At 36.3% G+C, this 24692-nt stretch overlaps 1 protein-coding gene across 2 annotated transcripts in view; it reads right to left on the bottom strand.

Annotated features, from left to right (window-relative positions):
- Esf1 (ESF1 nucleolar pre-rRNA processing protein homolog) overlaps positions 1-24692 on the bottom strand; it is a 58125-nt gene that overhangs the window by 9825 nt on the left and 23608 nt on the right. For both annotated transcript variants that reach the window (XM_031372056.1, XM_031372057.1), the window contains exons 9-11: positions 23826-23987; positions 11389-11510; positions 3624-3711 (exon numbers count right to left, since the gene is read on the bottom strand). In XM_031372056.1, coding sequence (XP_031227916.1) covers positions 3624-3711; positions 11389-11510; positions 23826-23987 — 372 coding nt within the window. The remainder of the gene's footprint in view (positions 1-3623; positions 3712-11388; positions 11511-23825; positions 23988-24692) is intronic.

A 24692-nucleotide genomic window follows, 5' to 3' on the forward strand; every position in this document is an offset into this window, starting at 1 on the left:
AAATGAACCCACACACCTATGGTCACTTGATCTCTGACAAAGGAGTTAAAACCATCCAGTGGAAAAAAAGACAGCTTTTTCAACAAATGGTGCTGGCTCAACTGTCAGTTAGCATGTAGAAGAATGCAAATCAGTCCATTCCTATCTCCTTGTATAAAGCTCAAGTCCAAGTGGATCAAGGATCTCCACATAAAACCAGATACATTGAAACTAACAGAAAAGAAAGTGGGGAAGAGCCACAAGTTCCATAGTCTTGAGCTAACCACACCACAAAAATTGTCCATTATTTGTCCTTTAACTGACTTCAAACTGGGTATGCTTAGTAGTGTATTCCTTAACTGAGCATGCTTAGGAATATGCCTACCTCTATAAATGTGTAGATTCCGTGAATAACATCCTCATGTTCAAAGAGAACACTGCTTTGGAAAAACTCCTGTGGGATACTAATATGCTGCAATAATAAGACTCTCTCCATTCCTTTGTTTCTTGGCTATTTTTGTTTGTGCCTTTTCATTCACCAAGATATAGACATGTGTTTGGCTATAAAGCAAAAAACTTAATAATAAACCTACGGAAAATGCTGTGCTATAGAACAAAGTCTGTAATAGAACTATCTATATGGACAGTCTACTTTACATCACTTCTAGTGTCTGAATTGTGGTCTAGAAAGCTTCTTCCAGTTTAGCTGAGTGCTTATGAGACAGAGGTAAGAGCCCCACATATACCTCCCTAGAGCAAAGGAGAGGTCTCTGTACTGAGTGGATGGGAATGGTAAGCTCCCCTACTGACTCCCTTTTTTGGGTGCAAGTTTCTACATCCAAGATCACTTGCTCTTTCTTTAGCGTGATACAATGTATGAAAAACACAACAACAAAACCCAGCCTTGTTTTCACACCCAGCTTTTTATTCTCAGATTCCAGCTCGGTTCTCTAGTTTTTACAATATCTTTGTGGAGGAGGACTCAAGATTCTATCAGCTACCAACTGCCCCTGGATGATCAATTACCTTCAATATCTTCAACTATAAAGTGACCTGAAAATGGATCCAAGGACAGGATGCAAAAATCACTTGTACACTGTAAAGTAGCATACAACCAGTATGCTGTATACATGTAACACACCATCTGCATGAGTCAGATGGGTATAACATAGTTGACTTTCATGATGGTTTATAAAATACTTAAAGATGGCAAAGCAGAGATATACCTACTTTTCAAATGACCTTCAATGGACCTTTTTCTGCACAACTAAGTTTCCTAGTTCTTACCAGGTGTTTATCAATGTGTTGTCTCTGCAGGAATCAACAGTATGTTAAAAGATATACCAGATCATGTTACTTTCTTGCTTTAGGGCTTTCTATAGTCAACAATAAACTTCCAACTTTCTGTCCTGACAGAAAGTTCTGCAGGTCACTTCCAATTAGATTTTCATCTTAGCTCCACACAGAACTTCCTCTCTGGCTATGCCCCATCCATACGATATCTTTCAATTCATCCAACACTGCACAAAATGTTCTTTCTCACATTATACCCTTTTCCTTCCTGTGCAATGCTCTTCCCCTAGCACTGTATGACCAAGGTCTCAGCTCAAATATCACTACCTCAAGGGAGCCTTCTCTACCTGACCTACTTATACGACACTCCCACTTTATCTTTCTCTTCCTATAGTCTCTGTACTAATCTATTTCCTTTAAAACATTTATACTTATGTAATCCTGCTTCTATGTTTAGTACATCATTTCTAAAACCAGAACTCATGAAAGATTGTCTTGTTTATATTATTGCTATAGCTCTAGCCTATCAGATTGCAGAGTACTTATCACAATATATACAAACAACTTTTAAAACCAGATTGAAACAAGTCTAATGAAGCATTAAGAAATGAACACATTGAAAGCAAACAAATTCTACTTATATTGTTTTCCCAGAATGTTTGATACTAACATTAGAAAAAGCTTATATTCAATTTAAATGTGTTGTCTTTAAGAAATCAGCTATGGGGTTGGAGAGATAGCTCAGCCGTTAAGAGCACTGACTGCTCTTCCAGAAGTCCTGAGTTCAATTCCTAGCAATCACATGGTGGTGCACAACCATCTGTAATGGGATCTGACGCTCTCTTCTGGTATGTCTGAAGACAGTGACAGTGTACTCACATATATAAAATAAATAATTATAAAGAAAGAAAGAAAGAAAGAAAGAAAGAAAGAAAGAAAGAAAAGAAATCAACTACCTCATGCTACTGAACCATTTAGGCTATTCTTTGAATCCTGCTCTGTGTTCTGCAATCTGACCAGACTGCATATGTCAAATGAAGCACTATGGACACAGAACAAGGAAAATTTAATGCTTCATATCTCTCCATTATAAATGCTTTTAGTCAGAGGACAAGGCTAAAATCCATCATCTGTAAGAAATGACCACACAGGAATGATAAAAAGCGGAATATGCTAGGTTTCCATTTCCCTTTCCAATTCCTAAGAATCTCATATCCTATAATAGAATTTATCCAACTTAATCTCTTTTTCATCAATAAAACGTCAGTGCTATGAGGCTATAATAATCAGGATATAACTTCATAAAATACTTCTCTTTACAATGCCAGCTTGGAGGTGCTCAAAGAGCAAGTCTTTGGAAGCTCACGTGTGTGCCATTAAGATGAGTAGATGACAAAGCACACAAGAGCAACTGGAAAGATTGACAGTGGTTTCTGCAGTGACTTGTCCAAGCATGGACTCAACCTTACCAAACACATTCCAATACATCCAAAGGTAAGAATGAAAGCACAAGAGGTATAAACACATGGAGCCAAGACTCCGTGGATATAGGAAGTAAGACGTCTTAGTGTAAGAATTCAAAGAAAAGGGGAGCTGTGAGAAAAGCTGGTTTTTCACTACATTTAACAAAGATAAGTGCAAATTAAATATTAAGCATAGGTACTTTTGTATAGTTGAACAGAAAAGGCTATTGTACTGTAATTCCATGTATACATTTAAAAAGTATATGCATGCCATGACAAATCCATTTCACTTTTAATTCTTCATTGCCTTTACAGAAAGAGACCCGAAGTAAAAATATTATAATGCAGAGACTATTCCTCATTCTAAATAACATCATTCTTTTGGAGTCCATCTAGCTAGCTATAAGGATAATTTCTAGAAAAGAGCCCCCATTAAACTGTTAAACTCATTATTATTAAAAAGTCTTCTATTGAGGAAGCTGTAGAGATGGCTTACCAGTCAAGAGTATTTGTTGTTCTTGTTTAAGACTAAGGTTAGGTTCCTAGTACCTATATGGCAGCTCACAACCATCTGTAACCGGTTCTAACATCTTTCTCAGACACTGCATGCATGTGGTGCACATACATGTAGACAAAGCAGCCATACAAACTGCATAAAAATAAAGATATCCTTTTAAAATCTTTTATAATGGCATTATTTTATATTTTCAATGTACAGGGGACATGTTGATTCATATGATTGAACTCTACAGGACAGAATTAGCTATAAAACATTAACAGAGCTATACAAATTCTAGAAATTTTCTGAGCATTGTTAGTCTGCATTACTTTAACTCATGTCACTTTTTCTGTGGATTCCACAGGAAATACAAATACAGGCTGGCTTACCTATTTTTTTAACTTCTTCAGCAAAGTAGGGATCATTTAAATCAACATCAGAAGGAAGCTCATCTTCACTGGTGTCTTCAGCAAGAGCCTTAAGGTGAAAACCAGCAGTGATTAGCAGTAACTTAAAGTCACACATAATACGTTATTTCAAGTACTTAGAACAATTTATTTTCTGGTTAAGGAAAAAGCTTTCAATTATAATTTTTTTTTTAAAGATTTATTTATTATAAATAAATGTACTGTAGCTATCTTCAGACGCACCAGAAGAGGGCATCAGATCTCATTACGGGTGGCTGTGAGCCACCATGTGGTTGCTGGGATTTGAACTCAGGACCTTCAGACAAGCAGTCAGTGCTCTTACCTGCTGATCCATCTCACCAGCCCTCAATTATAAAATTTTAAAACATAAATTGATGCTCTCTTCCCATATTCTGTTTAAAAATGATCTTGGACTGGGGAGATAGCTCAGCAGTTAAAAGCCATCACTACTTTGTCATAAAGACCAGAGTTCTGATACCAGTACCCATGTCAGGTGGCCCACAACCAGCTGTAATTTCAGCTTCAATTCTGGTTTCTAAGGGTCTATTTGAACACCTACATATACATACATATATATGCACATTCTCTCTCTCTCTCTCTCTCTCTCTCTCTCTCTCTCACTTTCTTTAAAGGCCTGGCATGGTGGCCTAAATCCACTGAGGAAGCAGCAGCAAACAAATTTTCTTTGAGGCCAGTCTGGTCTACAAAACAAGTTAGTTCCAAGCAAGCCAAGGATACTTTCTAAGATCCCGTTTCTAAAACAAAACAGAACAAAACAAAACAAAACACACCTTGTTTTATCTGTGGTCTATCACTGTAAACTATCAGTCTATTTTAAATAAGTTGAGAGTTAAAATTTCCCTAATATAATTTGAAAAGACTATCTACATTGTATTGGTATATTTAATTAACACATAAGACCATAAAGCAAAAATATCTGAACTGAGATCAGACTAAACAGACTGCATTTATTTCCAAGAATCTAAAACATCTCTGTCATTTCAACAAGTATGCTTAGAATATATTCATCCTGGATGCAAAATGATCCACTAAACCTTTAAGGCACTGAGGAGTTAGACGGTATCTAATGCTATTATCCAATCTGGTACAGAATACCTAGTCTAGCAGACACTAATTACTTACATGTATTTTAAATGTTGTTACCAAGTCCAGACCTTGTCTTGGATACTCTTTCTCCCTCTGGCACTTGCCAGACCCAGGAGCCTTCATCCATAGACCCTCAAGCTAAGTCCAGGTGGTGAGGAGATGCTGGTACATGGCACAATCCCTCCTAACTCTGGTTCAGGACTTGCTTGTGCCAGATCCAGCCTCCAGACTCAGCTAGGCCTGCTATGCATGTGCTTTGGCTCACTCTGGTGAACCCATCTGACCTCACTATGACTGCACTCTCTCTAATTCCCAGGCTCAACCACAACCAGGGCCCTACTCAAGCCTTTCCTAACTCCCAGGTATCAGCCTAGCCTACTGTGTTCATATCAGAAATGTGACCAACAGAAGCAGCCTATACTTCTAGGTTTCACTGCACAAAAAGTATGAAAGGTCAAGACAGTATGTTCTCTCAAATACACCAGTTCTATACAAGTGTTCTACAGTGAATGTTGCCTAGATGAACTCCAGAACTGTGGTTGTTTGAATATGCTTGGCCCAGGAAATGGCACTATTAGGAGGAGTGGCCTTGTTGGAGTAGGTGTGGCCTTGTTGAAAGTGTGTCACTGTGGGAGTGGGCTTTGAGACCCTCTTTCTAGCTGCCCGGGAGACAATCCTCCCCTGGCTGCAGCTGGATTAAGATGCAGAACTCTTAGCTCCTTCTCCAGCACCATGTCTGCCCGCATGCTGCCATTCTTCCTGCCATGATGATAATGGAATGAATTAGCTGACACTGTAAGCTATCTCTAATTAAATGTTGTCCCAATATAAGAGTTGCCTTGGTCACAGAGTCTCTTACAATACAAGGTCATAGAATGGAACAAACACAACTAATTAAACAAAACAAAACAAAACAAGAAGTTTAGAGATATAACCAAAATCAATGAATTAAAAAAGATGAAAATGTCTGCATGGTACCCAAGAAAACATAAACATAAGGCTGAAATGACATAAACACAATACAGGCTTTTAGAAAAAGAGATAGAAATACTGAAGAGACCTCAAGCTGAAATGAAGGTAGAATTAAAAAAACTTAATAGAAGTAGAAAATTCAGAGGAAAGCTGTACAAGTAGAATTGATAGAATATAAAATAGACTATATTTTATAGTCTCTCTCTATATCTGTTAAATACATACCTATATATCTATATGGACCTATATACACACTCACAAACAAAAAACCCTGAATTGTAAAGCAAAACACAGGAAAAGAACTGTGGGACTCATGAAAGACGAAATCTTTGAATTGTAGACATGATGATCACAGGTTAATGGCATAGATGTTCAAAAGGATCATAGAAGAAAACCTGCAAACAAACTAAGGAAAGATAAAAGCAGATATTCTCAGCACAGCTGTTAACACCAAATAGACGAGAACGTAAGTAAAACTCCCCACAACATTATCATAGTTGAAACACTTAAACAGAGCCAAGAGTAGTGACATGACAGCTCCAAGGGGAAAATCACTAGTCACATAAAGGAGAAGCCATCAGAATAACAGCTGACTTCACAATGGAAACTCTGAAAGGCAGCAAAGCAATGCACTCCAAGTTTACACAAGCACCGACTAGACTACTGTACCCAGGTAAAGCTACCTGCCGTAGCTGAAGGAGAAAGAAAAACTTCCCATTATGCAAATAGGCTAAAAAAAAAATTATGTCCAGAAAATCAAGCCTAAAGAGAATACTGGAAACAATACTTCTAAGTGAAGAATAAACATAGCCAAGAGACCCTAGAAAGAAGATGAATAAGGCTATTATGAATGAAATACTAAATACAATCAAGAACATAAACAGCAAATTGTAGATATAATTAATGTCTTGTGCACTGTGTAAAAGCATTCAACTGTCAGTAAAAAGCTGATTGGCCAATGGGCTGAGGCAGGATTAGAGGGTAGACATCTGGCAGAGACATGATTCTGGGAAATAGTCTGGTGTGGAGATCTGCCCTGAATACTGAAGAACAGTCTCACACGAACATGAGGAGAGGTAACCAACTACATAGGGGGACTTAGAATAAAATAAATAGGTAATTAAATTAGGAACTAGTTGGGGAACAAGCCAAAGCTTAAGGCCTAAGCATTTATTGATAAATAATTAAGTCTCAGAGCTGTTATTTCTAGTAACAAAGAGGCTGGGCAGAAAAGCTCATGGTTACAGCACACCAAACTAAAACAACAATCAACCAACCAACCAACCACCACCAACACAAAAACAATAAAATGACAGCAATCAACATAGGCCTTTCAATAATTTTAAATCTTAATAGCCTCAATTCTCAAATCAAAGGACACAGGCTGGCTGAATGAGTTAAATAAGATATAAAGTCTATCTTTCTGTCATCCACAAGAAACTCAGCTTTAAAGATAAGCACCATCTTAAATGGAAAGGATGGAAAAAGCATTCCAAGCAAAAGTAACAGGAAGCAAGCAGGTGTTATTATCCTATTAGCTGACAACACAGACTTCAAACAACTAATCAAAAGTGACAAAGGGCAGTTCATTTTAATCAAGAGTACAGATAAGCAAGAAGATTTTTATCATCTTAACATATTAAGTACTGAAATTGATGCACCCAACTTATGTACTACGAGAATTAAAAGCAGATTATTTTCATCCCACTAATAGGCAATTTCAATACGCCATTTCCTCCAACAGACAGGCCAAGTGGACAAAAAATAGAGAAATATCAGATGGGCGGTAGTGGCGCATGCCTTTAATCCCAGTACTTGGGAGGCAGAGGCAGATGGATTTCTGAGTTCGAGGCCAGCCTGGTCTAAAGAGTGAGTTCCAGGACAGCCAGGGCTATACAGAGAAACCCTGTCTTGGGAAAAAAAAAGAAAAAGGAGAAATATCAGAAATAAATGATATTATACAGCCAATGGACTTAACAGATATATATAGAAATATTATAACCAAACACCAAAGAATATTCATTCTACTCAGCAGCCCATGGAAGCATCTATAATAATAAACCATATCTTGTAACAGAAAACAACTCTTAACAAATTCAGAAAAATCAACTCCATGTATCTTATCTGTTCCTATGAAGTAAAAGCTAAAATCAATACAAAGCAAATTTCCAGTAAGTACAGAAACTCATGGAGATTAAACATCCCATTACTGGAAAATGATGGGACAAAGAAGAAACCAAGAAAGAAAAAAAGAATTCCTGGAGCAAAAAGAAAATAAAACCACAATGCAACAAAATTTCTGGGAGACATTAAAAGCAGTCCTGTAAGGAAGATTTATAGCCCTGAGTGCCTACATTACAAAACTATAAAGAGTACAAATAAATGACTTAATGATGCAACTGAAAATTTTGGGAAAAGGTAACAAATCCAGTAGATGGCAAGACATAATAAAAATCAGAGCAGAAACCAGTGAAATGGAAGCAAAGAAAACAACACAAGAATCAACAAATCTAAGAGCTGGTTCTACGAGAAATAAACAAGGTTGACAGACCCCTGGCCTAACTAACCAAAAGAATGAAAGGACCTAAATTAACACAGTCAAAAATAAACAGGGTAATATTACAACAGACAAAAGGAATTCAGAATATTATAAGGGAATAATTAAAAAACCCACACGACATTAAGTTGGAAAATCTAAAAGAAATAGATGAATTTCTAGAGTTATCCAACCTATCAAAGTTACAACAATCTAAACACACCTATAACAAACGAGATTGAAAAAGTAATAAAGGTCCTGTTGAAAGAAAGTGGGGGTGGGGGGAGAGGAAGGGAGAGAAATAAACAAACAAAAGAAGCCCAAATGAATTGACACTTTCAAAGATCTAAGCCAATCCTTAATTTTCTTAAGATTTTAAAGAATGATAGAAACAGAGTACTTCGAAACTCCTACGATGCATGCTTAATGCATGCCAATATCACTCTAACCCCAATGCTAGGGAAAGACACAACAAAAAAAGAAATCTACTGGCCTATATCCTAGATGAAAACACATTTTAAAAAAGTTCTCAATAAGGGTTAAGGGCATTGGCTGCTCTCCCAGAGGACCCAGGTTCAAATCCTAGTACTTACATGGTAGCTTGCAACTGTCTTTAACTCCAACAATCGTACACGTTCACACAGACATGCATGAGGTAAAACACCAATGCACATAAATGTGAATAAATTATTAAAAAATCCTCAATAAATATGTATCAAAAAGATTACCCACCATGACCAAGTTGGCTTAACCCTAGAGATGCAAGGTTGGTGTGACATATGCAGGACAGATCACATAAGTAGAATTAAAAAGAAAAAAAATCATATGATCAATAGATGCTGAAAAGCCTTTTACAAAAATCCAACATGTTATTATAATAAAAGTCCAAGAGACAGTATTGCAGGAAGGAATATATCTCAGCATAATAAAAGCTGTATGTGTCAAACTCACAGCCAACACCATCCTAGATGGAGAAAATTTTAAAGCAAGCCCACTGAAATAAGGAACAAGACAGGGCTGTCCACTGTCCCCACTCCTTTTCAATACAGCTTGATGTACTAGCTGGAACATAAGGCAAGAGAAAGAAATTAAAGAAATACAAATAAGAAAAGGAAAAGCCCAAATACCTGTATTTGTAGATGGTAGACTATTTTATATATAAGAGATCGCAAAAATTCTAGCAGAAAACATCTAGAAATGATTAAAATTTTTTTTCAGGAAAGTGGCCGGAACGAAATCAATATTCTTATGTAAATCAATAGCTCTTCTATACACCAACAATAAACACACATCATGAACACGCTCCTATTCACACCTGCAGTATCCTACATGATATAAGAGTAGGAAAGGACTTTATGGCTAGGACTCCATTTGCTTAGTAATTAAGGCCAATATAACTGACAAGTGGGACTTCATAAACTGAAAAGCTTCTGCACAGCTAAAGAACGAATTAACTGACTAAACAGGAAGCCTACAGAGCAGGAGGAAATCTTTGCCGGGTACATACCTGACAGATGATTTATATTCAAAATAGTCAAAAAGAAATAAAAGTAGCTAAGAAATCTTAGAAAACAAAACAAAACAAATAAATAAACAAAAAGCCAACAACAAAAACCCCAAAACATCATCCTTAGAAATTAGGGAAATGTAAATCAAATCAACTGAGTTTTAATCTTCCACCAGCCAGAATGACTAAGATCAACAAAACAACTATGTGTGGAAAAAAGAACCTTTTTTCCTGTTGGTGGGACTGCAATCTGGTGCAGTAACTTTGGAAAAAAATGTGGAGAATTCTCAGAAAGCTAAATACATCTACTACATGGCTCAGTTATACTACTCCCTGGCACATGCCCAAAAGGACTCACCATCCTACTCCACAGATACTTGCTCAGCAACGTTTGCTCTTACTCTATTGACAATAGCTAGCGAATAGAAGCATTCTAAATGCTTTTCAACTGATGAATAACAAAAACGTGGTGACACATACACTATGGAACAAAATCATGAGCTTTGTAGATAAATAGATGGAACTAAAAAATTATGATTTGAGTATGAGATAACCAGAAGACTGTCTCCTAGATAGAATAGGGAAGCTGCACCATGAAACCCCAATATGGTGCTTGAGCAATGACAGACCACCATGTTGACACTCCAAAATAGATGGGTGAAATCCTACAAGGCACAATGCATAGATGGAGAGCTACAGGCAATTAAAAATTTCTCACAGAGGGAGAATTAGTCTTCCCTAGGGATGAGCATGCCAAATGGCTATCTAATTAACTATATAAAAGAAACACAAACAGGCTTAGCAGATTGCATGTATGTATTATTCTCATATATGTGTAAGAACAAAAATGAATAAAAGACCATGACTTTGAATGGGAAGGGGATGACATGAAAGGAGAAGAGGAAAGGGGAAAAATAACAATTATTCTTTAATTAAATAAGAAAAGTCCAGACTTCGTCCAATTAAAAAGGAAAAAGAAAGAGAGAAAGAAAGAAAGAGAGGAAGGAAGGAAGAAAGAAAGAAAGAGAGAGAGAAAAGAAAAGAGGCTAGGCAGTGGTGGCGCATGCCTTTAATTCCAGCACTCAGGAAGCAGGAGCAGGGGGATCTTTGAGTTAAAAGTCAGCCTGGGTCTACACAATGAGTTCCAGGACAGCCAGGGCTACACAGAGAAACCCTGTCTCAAATCAACAAGAACAATAAAAAACAGAAAAAAGTAAAAATGTAAGGAAGCCTAAAGCTTACAGAATGCTGTCTAAAGTCTCTGAGTGACTACTGTAGTAACCTCATACAGATTCACTTAGAAAATCTTCCCAGAAACCTCTAGCTTCATCTCTCAGGTAATCATTCTATTGACGGCAATTAACTGGCTACTTAAGTTTTGAAGAAAGCTCTAGTAAAAAGAGGTAGCTTATCAAAAAGGTAGAGCTTTTACCCTACTTTTCCACTTTATTACAATCAAAGTCTAAAAATTATTTCATGGTTTATGTGTGTGTTGGCTCACACAATCCCAGCCTTAGGAAGAGAAATGTGGGTTATATGGTGAGAAGCACTTCCTTATCAGATAGCTAGTATTCAGTAAACACTTGGCCAATTAGCATGGATACCTTCTGTTTCTTTTTCAGTCTTTTCTTCTCTTTTTTCTTCTCTAAAAATTGTTCCCAAGGGGTCAGTTTATCCTTTCCCTCTAACTTGTTTTTGACCATCTCTTCTGCACTTTCCTTAAGACCTAAAAAAGAAACAAAATCCAAATAGTTTAGTTAAAAATAGTTTATCTTTGACTAGTGGAAAGCTTATAAAAACAAAGAGAACAAACATAATTTATTTAAGTAGGTATATACAACAGTGAATGTCTGCAATATCCCAAGACCACAAAATGACAAGTAACTACTTTGGTAAATCCCACTGTTATGTGTGAGACAGAGAGAAAAAGAGAGGGAGAGAGGGAAAGAAACAGAAAGAGGGGGAGGGAGGGAGGGAGGGAGAGAGAGACATTTAGCCAAAGGAAATCAAATCAATAAATTTAGCAATCTGACACACGGTTATAAGTGAAAAACCTATTATTAGTTAGACACAGTGGGTATAAATTACAATCCCAGGTTAAGGAAGACTGCTGAAATTAAGTCAAATGGGCTATACAACAAAAATACTGCCTCAAGACAAGTGAACAAAATTTAAAAAAAAAGGAAAAGAACAAAAGGAAAAGAAACACAAATATTTACTTAGGTCCATCCAACTTTCCTCTCTACCTTTGTTTTGAGCCTCTAAGAGGTTGTCTTACTTTCTATCTTTTGGTGACGAATGAGTGAAGAAAAGTTCTAGAACAAGTCTCAGGTTACAACTACTAACTACCCAAGCAAAATCTTCTCTAGTTTTTCCTATCACTCAACGAAAGCCTATGTTTTCTGAACACTACAAGTAACTAACAAAACTGAAAAATGAATCAAGCACTGTGTAAGGCTGTGTAGTTAAGATCCAAAGGGCCACCAGCTCCACTCTACTCCCCATTGCTTGGTTCTTCCAATGTCATTGTCTTCATGGTTCATCTCTGAAGGTTTAGTTCCTCTACTCTGCTCTTCACTCACATATCCTTCACTGTCATTAAACCAGCACTTTAAAAATGAACTTGGCAATGATACTCTCATTTCCAGGGCTGTGTTTTCACTTATAGTATTTTGAAAGTATTTTGGATGATGAATAGGATCAGCCACCACTTTTTCTAAAATGACCATTTTGAATCACTCCATTCACTGTTACATTTTATTTTGTTTGGTGACATTTGCCTTTATTCCCAGACTGGGCTGGTCCCCAACTTACTATGTAGGCCAGACAGACCTTGAACTTGTGGTGATCCTCCTGGCCCTGCTTCCTGACAGACTGAATTACAAGTATGTACTACCATGCCCAGCCATTTGCTATTTTTAAAAGATGGATTTTATGCCATATAAATATTTAAAGTGTCACCTCCACTGTGTCCTGCAAAATTTCTAACAAAAATAGATGAATAAATAAATGCCATTATCTTCAAAGAAGAGAGAATAGTAGTTACATATTCTATACTCTGTGAGGATCTTGGCTAGCTTTAGGATTTAACCCCTCATCTACCTACTCACTCAACTTTATCTTTGGCCTCAGTATGCAAAATGAATCAGGTAGAGACTGGATGTATATAAACCCTCTCTCTCACATGCACTTTCAAATACTCAGAACTACTACGCCAGTGCTTTTAGGTTGTGAGCTCCAGAGACCAGTTTGAAACAGGTGAGCTCTATGTCCATTTCCCAGCTGTCAGGCAAAGAACCCCCACATTTCTAGGACTTGTAAACGTACTAAATTATACATACTCTCAAGCTTCATTTTATGACATATTGATTTGTTACATGCCAAACCAGAAATGCAATCGTTAATTCAAAAATGGATCTGGGGTTGGAGAGATGGCTCAGCAGTTAAGAGTAGTGTTTGCTCTTAACAGACAACCTGTTTGGAATCCCAGCACCTACATGGTGGCTCAAAACTACCTGTTTAACTCTAACTCAGGGGATCCAATGCCCTCTTCTGTCCTCCTTTGATGCCAGGTATGACCCAAAGTACATAAATATACAAGCAGACAAAACACTCATAGACATAAAGTAAAATTTAAATAAATCCTTAAGACATTCTTTTATGAGAAAAACATTTCACATTACTAAATAGTTTTCAGGTGAAATGTGAATGATACCAAGTCATATACAGACCTTCATATGAAATGGTAATGTACCTAGAGAGTGAAAGATGAGATCCTCATTCATACAGGAGAAGGCAGTAAGTTCTGAAACAATTCGGTTTCACATAACAAGATAGAATAACATATAAAATGCATGCAGGTCAGCATATAGTCTAATCTCAAATCTTAAAAACATACTATTATTAGATGATAGTTAAATCTTTAAAAACTTTATCTTTTTGAGACAAGGTTTGGGCTAGAACTCATAAAGGTTCACCTTCCTCTGCCTCCCATGAGCTGGGGATAAAGGCAAATGCCACCATGTCTGGCTAGGTACATAAAAGGGGGGTTATGTGATTATTTGCAGCATGTAACTGAGGTGCCATTTTATTTGGCAATTTAAAGTTTTTAATATTAATGATATGTAAATAATAAATATAAATTAAATATTTATTATATGGTTCTGCTGAGAACCTGCACATGCAAGTTCTATAAACTAAACACAGGATAGTCATGTTCTTTCACATTCCATAATATTTAGCATAGTCCCCAGCACACAGTAAGTACTTAATAAACACGTCTGTCTTGACTTCTTTTGAAGGAAGGACTCATGTTTCCTGCCAAGTGTTTGATCTTTAATATTTAGAACATATTATTTCCAACAGAAAATGAACCAAAACTTTAAAGCTTCTGTCTCTAAGTGATTCGTGTGGACCACTAGTTCTAGAATAAGTGATGCAAAATTTATCCTCGGGAAATATTATTTTCTCGAACTTAGTTTGTTGATAGCAATAAAGAAACAATATTTTGGGTTCAAATCAGTCCATATTTTCTTTTTGCCTGGCTCCCACTTAATACACCAAAACAGAGGAATGACAAACACATTGCAGTGAATTAACACACTACCACGATAACTTAAAAATGCTTTGTTCTCATTGTCATCATGAGGTCATTTAAATCTCTTGCCACAGATCACAGTTGTTTATGTTCTAAGTTCTAAAAAATATGCCCATCCCAGAAGTCTCTTGGCAAATGCACAAGAACATTCTTCAGAGTCAGTTTAGCCTCTCACTTAAGAGAAGCCACAATGTGACTTAAAAAACAACTTCGTTATAACTGCTTTAGTTTCGTACAAATTTGTTAAAAAAAACAAAACAAAACAAAACCCAAAAAGCAACCCTTGAACATATATTCATAGACTGCCAAATTAAAGATATCAATAATCCCACAAATAAAGGGTAAAGCCCCTTCTAAAGCTAACCACAACTGCAGATGACTCAATATAGTAATAATAATAATTTAATAAGCATGATCTATTCAGAACTATTTTGGCAGTTTCTGTGCATATAAAAAGACTCATAAATATTCTTACAAAATCTTCAAGAAGAATATATATTCCTTCTGACCTTATCCACATGAAATATTTGAAAAGTCTTCAAAGGGTAGGATACAAATGATTTAAAACAACTTAAGTAGGTACTGTTACAGGCTTTATTTATAAAAACAAAATGCATGTTTAAGAGTTCTTATATAGGTTGAAATTGGCACTTTTACTTACATATGGGCTCAGGACTCTTTGGGAATATTTATGAACACTTACATATCAATCTCATAAAACTTTTTGTGTGTTATGAATTAGACTATGCAGCACTGAATTCCAAAAGCTTTAAAATGTTACTGACCACCATCACTAACATCAAACTCCAAATGTGGAACTCATTCTGGATTCTGAGCTTTATAGAGGAAACCACTGGCCATGTCCTGAGGAGCACTGCCATCAAGGCACCTCTTCCAACAACACATTACTCCTGAAGGTGTGAGGACATGGAAGGCCATGGTTACTCACATAACGAGGGTCCATATTAGTAGCTCGTGAGAGTCCTGGCATATAACACACATCTTATAAAGGTTCATAGAATAGGGAAGCAAGAGAAAGGAAAGTGATTCAAATCTGTCCCACCCCACTGACTGCGAGCAACAACACATGGAACTGAAAGTAAAATAAAAACTAGTTTCAGTAACAATAGTGAATGGCTAAAGCTGTTAACCAGCCAGAGTCAACAAATACTCTATGATTGTACTCAATACTGTTAGAATCCTGTTATACCTACTATGTGAAAAGTATCCAGTTAAAATGAGGATAATAAGGATAAATCTAAAATATGATCAGATTGGGAATTTCTACTCACATAACTAATTATGTTTATCCTCAAACATTTAATAAATATCCAAGGAAGGTATGCCCAGAGTACTCACTGAATAGATGTTACTTTTTGCTGTTATTACCTAAAGTTATTTCACTGGTAGCAAAGGCTTTACATTTGTCTAGAAAAATCCCCTTTCAGTCTCCCATAAAGTGACAGCTTGCAATTCTAGAGTATTAACTTTACCACACATCAAACTGTCCTCTATGCCTGCTTCTTAGCATTCAATGTTCCTATAACACTGAACTCAAATACAAGACATGTGGGCCTCATTAGGGAGCTATTGTTTCTTGTATTTGTCTCAAGTTTATTTGTATGTTTTTGTCTTTCATGCAGTTTGTAATCACAATAACATACTACTAAGATGTCCTCTAACTTCTGGCCAAGTCTGGGGAAGCCATTCTGCTAACTTATGACAAATGCTGAAAAATTACTTGTTCTATTGTTATTTTTATACATTTATATGTTATTTTTACATACTTGTAGGCGAGGGAGAAAATAAATGAATCTTTTACATGAATGGTTAAGATATAAGCAAACAAAAAGAATTCCTGAGTCAAGTCTCAAATAGAAATAGTAAACCAGTTCAGAAGCTGGGAGTTTTCCTTGGGGACACACACTAAGCTAATATAGTCTAGTATGGATTTTGGGTTGTTAAGGGCTCTCAGCCAAGGAGGCGGGGGCCAAAGTTTGGAGTCTGATCATGGTGGGAGGTCCCAGGATCCTTAAATGTGTCCCCAGTAGATGATGACCCTCCCCCTACAGTTCTGGGGGAGTACATGGAGATCAGGGGGAGTAAAAATACTGTTCCCCTTTGAGACTTCGTAACCACAAGCCCACAAACCCACGGACTTGTGGTTGGAATTCACACTACTTGTGTGGTCCCAAATACACCAACTCAAAAATTCAATAGGTCTTGGATTAGAAATGCTTCCAGGCACCTGACAAATACTCACTAAAAGAAGGTTGTCTGATCCCGAGTTCCTGTAAGAAAAGAAAGATCCAAGACAAGAAGATCCCACTAAAAATCTCCAAGGGACTAGAGTAAGTAGAAACAAAACCAGTAAGACAGAATCATAGACTATAGACTTGGAAACTGAGATGCAAAATATAAAATCAGCACTTAAAAAAGCAAAGGAGGAAATTATCAGACAAATTTGGAGGACAAAAGAAAAAAGCAACTCTGGAGATAAAAACATCAAGTCTAATTTAAATGCAAAAAGAAAGACTTAAAGAAGTAAACGCAGAACAGAAGAAATTATCAGGCAAGTTGCACAGATTCAAAGGCACAGAAATCAGGAGTTACCAGATTCAAAGTAAGAAAGTAACATACACATCAAATATGATTTCTAGAAGAAAAATTGGAGATGAAGAAAACCTAGGACTTTAAAAGGAAAATGGTAGAGGCACTTTCACCTGATAAAAGATACTATTCAGTACTGTGATATTCAATTAATTCTAAGCAAGAGTTAAATATAAGCAAAATAACCCTACCACCTATACTATACTAAAGTCTAATTTGGCAAAGATTAAAAACACTTTAAAAGCCACGGACCCAATGCGGCACTTTCTCCACTGGCTTCCTCAGATATTTTCTTCTTCCAGGAAAGGGTTAAGATGGGGTCTGGCCTAGGCTACCCACACTAGAAGGCACTACTCTCCCCACTCTAGCCCTCAACACTCAGCCTCAGCAGCGCAGCTCATCTACGAACAGTTCCATCCACACTCACAGCCTCATTTACACAGCCAGCTCAAAGACAGCTCCATCACAAACAGTAGCTTTTATTCACTTTTGTTACCACAAAACCCACCAATGTACATAAAATAAAAATAAAACAAATCTTGAAAAAATGAAACAAAACGAAACAATCAATCCTAAGTCAACTAGAGAGAAATCAAACCCAGTATTGGAAACCCTGTCAACTGCCTAGAGCTACTGAACTTGTGTTTTTTTTTTAGGAGAACCTACAGCCACCACTTTACCAAGCAGCAGAATCCCTAACTGAATCTTTGTCATTATGCCCATAGTTAAGTGTAGTACTCACCCCTCATCAAGAAAACTTCTTGTTGCAATAAATGGAATAAGCCATTACAGCAAACCACAATGAGTCAAAATGCAATTGTAGAGTCTGTCCCAAAGGATATATCTCCAACCTAAGGCTCAGGGATCATTGTGGAAGAGGGCATGGAAAGGCTATAAGAACTGGGAATTTACTCTGACACTATGTCTCTTATGAATATCAAGAGCAACATCCAGAAAGCCTCACCAACTTGACTGCTTAAACAGCGATGACACCAAAGCTCATGAGGCTTCAACTCCCAAAAGAAATTACAGGCAACGAAGGAATTCTGATAGCAGGAGAAACAGTCTTCCTCAGAGAAGAGCACACCAATTGGTTAAATACTAAATGCTCAGCCCCGAAAACATATGTATAAGTAATGATATACAGAATCAACGGGTATATTTTTATATTTAAGAATTACACACACACACACACACACACACACACACACACACACGCACACGCACACGCACACGCACACACGCACACACGCGCAACATTCACTGAATAAAAGAGGTCATGATTTTGGAAGAGTAAGGCAGGTTAGATGGGAGGATTTGGAAGGAGGAAAGAGAAGGGGGAAGGAAGTAATTGTATTAAGAGTCTAAAGAAATTAAAAATCTTAAAAAAACAAAACAAAACAAAACCCCAACCTATGATCTTATGATAAACACTAGAGAAACAAAAATATAAAACAAAAACCAAATGTAATATAACCAACATGAAAAGTACATTCAGTTTCTACTTTATATCATTAAGGAAGAAAATAATTTTTCCAGGAAACTGAGAAATTGACTAGCTATTCTATAGACAAAATGTGTTAGAAACACTTTTAGATAACCCTAGCTGTTTCTCATTTTTAAAGTTATTTACTTTATGTACATGTGTGTGTCTCACATTTGTGCAGGATCCCTGGAGACCAGAAGAGGGTGTCAGATCCATGGAACTGGAGTTACAGACAGTTGTAAGTCACCATATGAGTACTGGCAACAAAAACCAGCTTTCTTAACTACTGAGCCATTTCTCTTGTACCTGCTTTTCTTCTCTTCTATTCTCATCTTCCCTCCTTTCCTTCCCTCCCTCCCTCCTCCACTCCCTCCCTTTCTCTTTATTTGTTGAAGACAAAGGTTTCTCTGTGCAGCTCTAGCTGTCCTGGAACTAGCTCTGTAGACGAGGCTAGCTTTGAACTCAGAGAACTGCCTGCCTCTGCCTCCTGAGCGCTGGGACTAAAGGTGTGTGCCACCGCCACCTGCTCCTGGTTCTCAATTTTACTATACAGTCCACAAACAATTCAAATGCTATTTACATAGTATGAAGTTTCAGCTTATTACCTTACAAAGCTTTCAAAGCCAATCTGCTAACTGGATAATTCAAGGATGATTAGGTTGTAAAGTTTTAATCAACAAATAGCTGTGTGACTCTACAGTTACCACATAAACTTTCTTTTCCATCACCAAACTAGGATAAATGATAAATTCTTTCAGCTTTTTTCTAAGTTCAGGCTTTCCATTTGATGCTCTCCTCTCAACTCAACTCTCTTCTTTTTCAGCTCAAGGCTACTTGTTTTAATAAGGCATCTGGGAAGTTTTGTTTTGTTTTGGTTTTGTGGCTCTAAGGATCAAACTTGGAATTCATTCAAGCCAGACAAGTACTTAGCCATTTCTACATCCCAACCTTTAACAACCCCCAACTCTTAAAACACACACACACACACACACACACACACACACAGAGTGTCACTAGAAACTTAACCTATGGTCCTACTAGACAAGTGTTCTATCACTGAGTTATATATCTGGCCTTCTACTCAAAATTTAAATCATACGGCTTTTAAAAAACTTTTAAACAAAAAACATTTTGTAAATATCTTTCAAGTAATGAATACATTGGCAATTAATACAAACAGAAATATAGCCAAAAATAAATAGTGAACAGGTTCTCTTCAACATCAAAAATTTAAATGTTTGGATCAGGGTTACCTAACAAAATGAATCATTACTGATTCAAAACATTGTTTCTGAATAAAGAATGAATAATTCAAGTCATATATGTTATCCCTGATACCTGTGTAAGCTTCCTGATAGAAGAAAGTGAAAGAATAGGCATCAAAGAAAGACTCTGTGTGTGTGTGGGGGGGGACAAAGAATAAAGACCAGACACTAAAATAAAATGGGATCGTTGCTTTACAAAGTGGAGGAAATGTGGGCAGTGGTGGCGCACGCCTTCAATCCCAGCACTTGGGAGGCAGAGGCAGGTGGATTTCTGAGTTTGAGGCCAGCCTGGTCTACAGAGTGAGTTCCAGGACAGCCAGGGCTACAGAGAAACCCTGTCTCTGTATTAAACTCAACCAACCAAACAAACGAAGTGGAGGAAATGGCTGGGCAGGGGTGGTACATGACTTAAATCGCAGCCCTATCATACAAAACAATGAACTAGTCATGCTGAGTGAGACAACAATGAGGCACATTCATTAATTAGATCACTAGATAATGCTAACTATATGCATCCCCTTATCTACTAGTCCTAGAGAATCAGACAAGAACTTTACACAGTATCCAGTAGAAGATATTACTTTACAAAGACAAAACTAAGGTATTATAGATTTTTCATGAATCTTCTAATTAATGTTTCTACATACCCTAATTAATAAGGTTGAATTACTGTATTTACAAAGGAACTAAGTACTAATAGAAAGAGTAGCTCATTTTAGTTAAGTCCATCATATAGAAATCCACTGTCTAGTAGACTACTGTTTATTTCCCTCTGAACTTTACACTTTAGGGATTAAATGCCACAATGTATTCAACATAAACAGGAAGAAGTTTAAATAGCATGAAGTAAAGTTTCCTCCAGTAACAAAGTACAACATACTCAAACAAGTACGATTAGTACGATTACTTATTTTTCTTAAGAGTTTAATTTTTGAGATCAAAGCCCCATAAGAACCAATGAACAATACATACTGAACTGGTCCTCTGTGGTTTTGGTTGAGTATAATATCATAGAAGTTCACAGGTTCATGGTAATTGTTACTGAAAACCTAGATTTTTAAAAAGATAAATCTACCACATGACATGAATGTACCTTCATAAATGCCTCAAAATTTAAGAATTATGAGTCCTGTCCAAATTTATAAACCGATTTTGAGTAGGAGTAGCTCTATGATCTCATACACATAATATGTAAACAGATCTCTTTCACTATTACACTCAAATATGCATGAATGCAACAGGTGTCCACAATAAAAGGCATGCTATGAGGAGCTTTCAAAAATACAGTTTGGGCTAGCAAGATGGCTCAGTAGATAAAGGTTTTTGTCACCAGACATGACAACCTGAATTTGTCATGCTGGAAAGGGGACACCTGCAAATTGTTCTGTGATCTTCATACACCACTTACCTTACACACACACACACACACACACGAGTTTGAATATATATATATCCTTTAAAACATTTCTCTAAGAAAACCAAGTAAAATGTGAAATAGTAATTCTCTGACACTGGAACTATTTCTAACTATTGAAGGCACTATAAACTGATGGGATATTTTGGGAAAGATCACTGGCAGCAATGTCAAAACAGAGAAAGTGCCCGTGCCCCTTCCTGATACTTCTATTTTGGGTAAGCTACTCTATTAAAAATAGCTCACATTATGATCACCTACAATCCTGCAAATCAGGTATTTACATTACAATTCTTAACAGTAGAAACATTACGATTATGAAGTAGCAATGAAAATAATCTTATAGTTGATGAGGAACTATATTAAAGTCTTAGCACTGTGAAGGCTGAGATACCTGGCACCTGAGCTTCATCTTTTGATCTTTTGACAGTGGTAGCTTTAGTAGCCTGAGAAGGCCACAGGCTGATCCATGGCATGTGTGAAGGCTGCTGTGGGAAGAGGATGTCACACAACTGACTAGTGGCGAGCCTGAGTGCCAGTGTCTACTTTTCACTATGGCCTCTCACTGAGGGGCTGGGGGTGGGGGTCTTACTGTTGCTAAAAAAATGTTTTAAATTAAAGGGCCCTAGAAAAGCAAGCCAAGGTATTGGCTAGGGATGAAAGCAAAAAACTCAGAATGGACCAATATTTGTGGCTTTGGAAACTATCCTGTTTCTTTTTAATGCAATACGTCTACTGCAGTGAAAGATTAGAAATATGGTTAAACATTTGAAAACAGAGAAATGGCAAATGGAAACAGAACTTACCTAAGCCATAGCTAAGTCAGGGTAGTAGAATTTTGTGTGGTAATTTTTCATTTTTTATTTTCAAAAAACTTGAGCTAATAACATCCACAAATAAAAAAGTCAAGATAAAAACAAACTAGAGGTATAACTCCTAATTCACTTCATAAGGTCTATTACTCTATTACAAGGATATTTTAAGAAAACCACAGATCAAAATTAGTCAATAAAATGGGCAATATTTGCAACCATGGATTACATGCCCACCAATTTCAATAAAAATGATTAAAAAAAAATCCTGAAACCTGCACTGAATAAACATATTGTTTCTTATCCATATATATAGATAATATATATATATACTATAATTGTATACTTATATTTTATAGTACATATTTGTATATTATATATGTATAAATTTTTCATGTTTAAGATATAATATATAAGTAATATGTACTTTATGTATAATACATAAATATATACATGCCCAAACATATAATAAATGTTTATATAATAACAACTGTTTACATGGTCTTTATTTAGTTTTTTAGAAATGATTTTAAGTATACACGATGATGTATACAAGTTATCTGCAAATGACAGGCCATGTTTTTGTATCTGTTGGAGATACCGGAATGAATTCACCAAGAACGGTAAGAGATGACGATATGTAAGTATCAGTAGACTGTAACCATTACTGCTTGCAAAAGCACATGCAGATATGTCTATAAGTATTGGTGTGTATAAATGTGTACTGTAATGACAATTCCTGTTTATACTAGCTTTTATCTATCTTTAGATTTGACATTTTAAAATTTGCCTTGTACTACTCTACTAGGACACACGCTTTTTTAACTGTAACAAAACTGAGATGGAGTACTCAATAATACATATTTTATATTAGTGAAACCTTATGAATTAACAAATAGCAAAGGCTACAGGAAAAGGGATCTTGAGAACTATAGTTTTTTAAAAAAGAATTGTAATAACTAGAAAATACAGTACTTAGCTTCAACTTTCTATATTCTAAATTGAGGAATCAAATCTAGGAAAGGTCTATGCTTATAATTAGACAGAAATAATTTATAGTTAGTAAAACCAAGAGACCAAGCAAATGGAAGCTGGAAAGAGTATAAAATACCTATGGCTCAGGGATCCATGGATAAGAAGAAGTAGAAAGATTTCAAGAGCCAGAAGTGATGGATGACTCCAAGGAAACAGCATTCCCAGACCCAGCAGGACTGACAGACATATGAGCTCACAGAGACTGTGATGGCACGTACCGGGCCTTCACAGGTTCACATCAGGCAAAATCCCAGCATTGAGAAGGGGAAGTGGATACAAGCTGATCCTTAACTAAGAAGAGATCTGCAACTGTTAACTACTGGGAAAGGGAAAATCAGTTTTCTGTAAAGTGGAATGACACTGAGTTTATCATCCACTTGCTAGGGCAGGCCCCATGCTAGGGAATAGTTGGTTAATATAAAACAGATATGATGGGGTTTGTTTGCTCGTTTTTGTGCATTTTATTACATATGTGTGTATTTCATTTTCTTTTTAGTTTGTTTTGATTTTCATATTTTGAAAATTGTTTTTCTTTCCTTTTTTTGAGAGAGAACATGAAATTTGAGTGGGTAGGTACATGGGAGGATCTGGGAGGAGTAGGGAAGAGAGGAAAGAATAGGATCAAAATGTATTGTATGACAAAATATTTTTTAAAAAAAAAAGACTGTAAAATGTTAATTCTGAGGTAAATTAAATACCAGAACATTTCTGGAAAATAAACCCTTTTTAAATTTAAAGTATGCTTCTAAAGAAGAGTTAGTATCTTATTATTATATCTAAATGCAATCTGAAGAAAACTTTTATTTAATATTTAATTCTCACCTGGTACCCACTTGATTTCCATTTCCATATCATTTTCTTTTCCTTTCTTTTCTTTTTCTTGAATAACCTGCAAGAGCTGTCTATATTTAGCAATTTGTTCTTCATCATCCTTCTGACTTTTCTTTGTTTTCCCATCTTCTCCTACGTTGACTCCATCTTCACCTACCAAAACAACCAAATTAATCAATTTCATTCAGTATAGAGAAACAATTACCTTCAACCAGACTTTAAGTCTTGTACTCAGTAAAACTCAGATGTAATGAAGTCATTGCCAGAGCATGAAATAATATTCCCTTCTATGCACGAAGGATGGCATTTTAGTCTCCCCTTGTCCTCTCTGCCATCACACGTGGCTTTAAAAATATTATGTTCAACAAAAGGAGCCTGAATGTTGCTGGGATGAATCTGGAACATGGGATTAGCTTCTCGGGCCACAGAAAAAAAGGCAAAGGAAGTTGTTTAGAACCTAAACTGAGTTCTTTCCATCTGAATGTGAATAAGCACATTTGCTCTTAGGAGTGTTGTTCATCAATCAATGATACAGACAAATAAGCTAGAAAGCAATTCAATTAATTTTACTATGTAGAAAAGTAATTGATATTTTTGAATTCTAGCTCCATAAACATTAGAATGTAAAGAAACAGTACAAAACCCATGAACAACAAATAGAGAAAATCAATCCATAAAGTTTGTTTGTTCCATAGTTTCAATGTAAATTCTTCAAGCAGGTAACATAAATTGGAAATCTGGGTTTTACTGTAAAACATACAAACTTATCAAGTGTATCAAAGTGTATCATCTACTACTCAGCTATTAAAAACAATAAATTTATGAAATTCTTAGGGAAATGGATGGATCTGGAGAATA

The sequence above is a fragment of the Mastomys coucha genome, unplaced genomic scaffold (assembly GCF_008632895.1).
Source record: "Mastomys coucha isolate ucsf_1 unplaced genomic scaffold, UCSF_Mcou_1 pScaffold15, whole genome shotgun sequence".
Classification (NCBI taxonomy): domain Eukaryota; kingdom Metazoa; phylum Chordata; class Mammalia; order Rodentia; family Muridae; genus Mastomys; species Mastomys coucha.